This window comes from Lycium ferocissimum, chromosome 4 (assembly GCF_029784015.1).
Source record: "Lycium ferocissimum isolate CSIRO_LF1 chromosome 4, AGI_CSIRO_Lferr_CH_V1, whole genome shotgun sequence".
NCBI classification, from domain to species: Eukaryota; Viridiplantae; Streptophyta; class Magnoliopsida; order Solanales; family Solanaceae; genus Lycium; species Lycium ferocissimum.
Genome location: NC_081345.1, coordinates 73263135 through 73267372, shown reverse-complemented (window position 1 = coordinate 73267372; position 4238 = coordinate 73263135). Strand labels below are relative to the sequence as shown.

At 36.2% G+C, this 4238-nt stretch overlaps 1 protein-coding gene across 1 annotated transcript; it reads left to right on the top strand.

The window, feature by feature from the left end:
• The first annotated feature begins 3082 nt into the window (after nucleotides 1–3082).
• Nucleotides 3083–3844, top strand: LOC132054309 (uncharacterized). Its single transcript, XM_059446352.1, has one exon. It carries the CDS (start codon nucleotides 3083–3085, stop codon nucleotides 3842–3844), a length of 762 nt encoding a protein of 253 aa, XP_059302335.1.
• The last annotated feature ends 394 nt before the right edge of the window (nucleotides 3845–4238 follow it).

Genomic DNA, 4238 nt, shown 5'->3' with positions numbered 1-4238 from the left:
TTCAATGCACTGGAATACAATCATTTTGAATATCCATGTATTCAGAGAAATTAAGGTTGCATGTATTCAAATACAGTCAAATACATGCGACATCAGATAAGGTTGGATATAACTGAGCAGTGTATTCAAATACACGCGAATTGACTAAGAATTGTAAATAAAAAAAGATAGCTATGAATCGTTAAAAGCTCCTAAACTATAGCTATTTGCGTAAGTTGCCCTTCTTTTATTCCTTTTACCTTTTTCAGATGGATCTGCTAGACTTGGATAAATGAAAAGAAAAAGGAAAACAGTGAAATTTATTTTTATTAACCGGCAAGGACTACCTTCCCGGGTCTATAATTGCCTCAAAATGTGCACACCGACACGTTATGATCTTTTTATTAACAATCATTAGCCTTCCCTCGAAACTTCCGTCAAAATTTATCATGAAGAGGGATATATCTAGCATTAGAACGAGTAGGGGAAGGTAAAGTAGGCAACTTGTGTGGTGTGAATAAGACCACACGACCAAGTATCATTGGGCCTAGGGAGGATAAACACGAGAGCTTTACCATTAGATTAGTTGGTTAGTAATAGATACAAGAATAACATATCTTTTCAAACATTATAAATATGGCGAATTTTATAACAAATAAAACATTTGAAAAAAAACAATTATCATCAATGGTTATTTTTGCTGCATTTACTCTCTCTCTCAGTTTCTCCCTCTTCCATAAATATAAATTTACTCAAATAGCTTAAAGATTATGAAAGGAATAATATCTAAAAGATCCTCCCCTATTTAATGAGGTTGCCCAGGGAATTTGTGATAAAAAAGTTTCTTCAAATTTAATTTTTATGATGAGCATTCTGCAAAATATAACTTCAAAATATTTATTTAAATTATTTATTTTTTATATAATGTAAATATTTCTTTAATATAACATTTATACGTATACTATACAAAATATATGAATTGTATATATACAATTTATATATTTGTATTAATTTTGCTCAAAACTTTGCTAAAAAGCTCCAAAGCTAATTTAAATATATATTAGATTCATTAAATACCGATAGGTATTATATGACATTATATTATTCTAGTTTCTCAAAATGTGCGCGCACGTTGGATCCCGTGTTTGTAGATAATATTTATCTAAGAACTGACAAACATGAGATACCATTAAACTACATGTTGGAGATACAAATATACATGACAATATGCACGGCATTGTAAATACAAGTTCAGATGTGCTGGATCCTACATGAAGCCCATTCACTTTTCTTTTATGTAATTACATTTTTTTGCGCGGAGTGCCCTTCTTTTGGGGTGCCATCTTTAAATTTTCTTTTTTTCATATTCTGGCGCCTTTAAATTACGCCCCTCATATCACGCATCTTTAATTTTTGCCCTTTGTATTCTGCAACTTTGAGCTTTTTCACGAAATCATGAGGTTCGAGTTCGAACCCCCAAGCATAAATTAAAAAAAAAAATCGCAAGACAAGATTTGGGTACACACCGTGTATCTTGGGACCAGCATACTTTTGTTAAGGAATTACAAATTTTATGCGGACCGGCATACTTGCCAAGTCACCCGCCAAGGCATAAGTATCTCGGTCCGGCATAACTTTGATAATTCCTTCCCAAAGTTATGCCGGTGGGGGCATACTTTTATATTGTCTATCGTTTTCCTATTGTTGTTTCATATTTATCGAACATATTTTCCTTCTTCTATTTTTTTCGTAAATCGAAAGATAAATATTGCGTAATGGTGAGCTTTTGGCCTCAAACACGTAACATATGCATCTAAATTTTGTTTATTTCTACTCTTGTGGCATAAGTTTACTCTTTTCCACCGTCGAAGTGCTTGAACACTTATATAAAATGGAAATGATTCGTATACTACCACAGATTTGTTTTGTAATGCGGCGAAAGACCAAATTTGCATTGAATCGGAGGAACATATTTCCTACTAAGTGTGAACTTTTATGCCGGGACCGTATAACTTTGTGAAGGAATTATCAAAGTTATGCGGACTCGAGATACTTAGGCCAAGTCCGCCTATATAGAGCATAAGTATCTTATAACTTTGATAATTCTTCACAAAGTTATGCCGGGTCCGGCATAAAAGTTTGCCCATTAAAAGTATGCCCCACCGGCATAACTTTGTGAAGGAATTATCAAGTTATCGGGACGGCATACTTATGCCAAAATCCCGCCACAAGGCATAAGTATGCCGGGGTCCCATAACTTTGGTAATTCCTTAACAAAAAGTATCCGGGTCCAAGATAGCGAAATTTAAACTACGCTTGCGATTTTTTTTTTTTAAAATTTTGCCGCACGTGGGTTAGAACCCGGAACCTATGGGTGTTAGCCGAAGGGCAAAATTTAAAGATTTCAAATATGAGGGGCAAAATTTAAAGACCACCCCAAAAGAAGGGCAATTCTGCGAATTGCCCATGTAATTATTCTGTGGCCCATTGTAATTGGTTTGACTAAGCCCACTGTTTTATTATTAGCTGGGTAGTTTGGCCCAATGTATATAAGGACCAATGGATCCTTCTAGACACAGTTAGTTCATTTCATTCATTTGAATAGATGAAATAAAATTCTCTCTCTAAGTTTTCTTCTCTCAAACCTTAGTTGGGTTTGTTGTTGATTCGTTTATTTTTGCAATTTTAACATGGTGTCAGAGCGGAGATTCTGGTTCTCCGTGTGTTTCTCCATCTAGCGATGCTACCCCGATGCGTTCATTAGGGTTTGCATTTTTGAAGATTGTTCGTCGATTTTGATCTATTCGAGTTTTCCGGTGAGTTTTTCACCGTCGTTTGCTGTGTTTTCTCTTCACTGGAGTTTTAAGTTGGTGCATTTGCTTTCAGATTGTTTGAATCGCGAAGATTCGAGTTATTTGGATTTTTTGTTGCTCGCAAAAAGGGGTAATTTCATTCCTTTTCTTTCGCTTCACTCAAGTAGATTTGTATTGGTGATAGTTTACATTTGATTATTCTCTCATTTGAGTTGTTAATTAGTGATTTTGTTGTCATAATGGTGAATTAAACTGGAAATTCGACTGCAAACCCTAATGCTCAAACCAACATGCAAACCAACGCGACTCTTGACTATTCTAGCCCTATCTATCTTTCTACGTCTGATGTGCCTGGAATTTCACCTGTTCCTGTACCTTTTGCGGGTAATGGTTTTGGGGGTTGGAAGTGTAACATGATAGTATCCTTATCTGCTCGAAACAAGATAAGACATGTTGATGGCTCTTGTCCAAGGCCAGATGAGGACTCTCCTCAAGTTAGGCAATGGAATAGATGCAACAACTTAGTCATATCTTGGTTGACAAGCTCCTTAACCCCTGATATTGCTGAGAGTGTTCAGTACTCCGATACTGCTGAAAGCATTTGGAATCAATTGTGCAAAAGGTATGGGCCTCCAAGTGGAACTAAGATTTTTGAACTTAAGAAAGTGTTAGCATCTACTAGTCAAGGATCCCTGGACAGTGCTTCCTATTTTAACAAACTCAAGAAGTTATGGGATGAGTTTAGGTTCATGTGTACAGATCACATAAATACTTGTACTTGTGCTGCTAAACCTGGTCTTCAGCAGGAAGATGAAGAAAATAAGGTATACCAATTTCTGATGGGGCTAAATAAAATATATGTTGGGGTTAGGAGCAATTTGCTCATGATGCAACCTTTTCCTTCTCTTGATGCTGCATATAATATCTTTCTTCAGGATGAGAGACAGAGGCTGGTGAACTTTCCTGCACAATTTTCACCTGATTCGGCTTCTTTTAATGTCAATCTCAACAAAATATTTCCTGCTAGTACATCTCACCCTATCAAAACCTAAAATCAGACTGCTAGCACATCTTACCCTACCAAAACCTACAATCAAAGAGTTAGTTTTGATCAAGACAAATCCTCATTGTTTTGCAAATATTGCAAGAGGTCTGGACACTAAATGGAGAAGTGCTTTAGACTTCATGGTTATCCACCTGACTTTAAGTTCACTAACCCAAAGGGAAAAAGAGTAGCAGCTAATACTGAGGTTAACACTTCTGTCCCTGATAGTCCTCAGTCCCACATTCAGTTTGCTAATCCTGGTTTTGGTTATGGTGATCTTGCATCCTTTTTAGATGATCTAAGCAAAGAACAGTGCAATCAGGTCATGGCTCTACTCCAAGAAACTCAACTTTCTTTAGATTCTCCTGCTAGCCTCATGGCATCTGCTAGTTTTGCTGCTA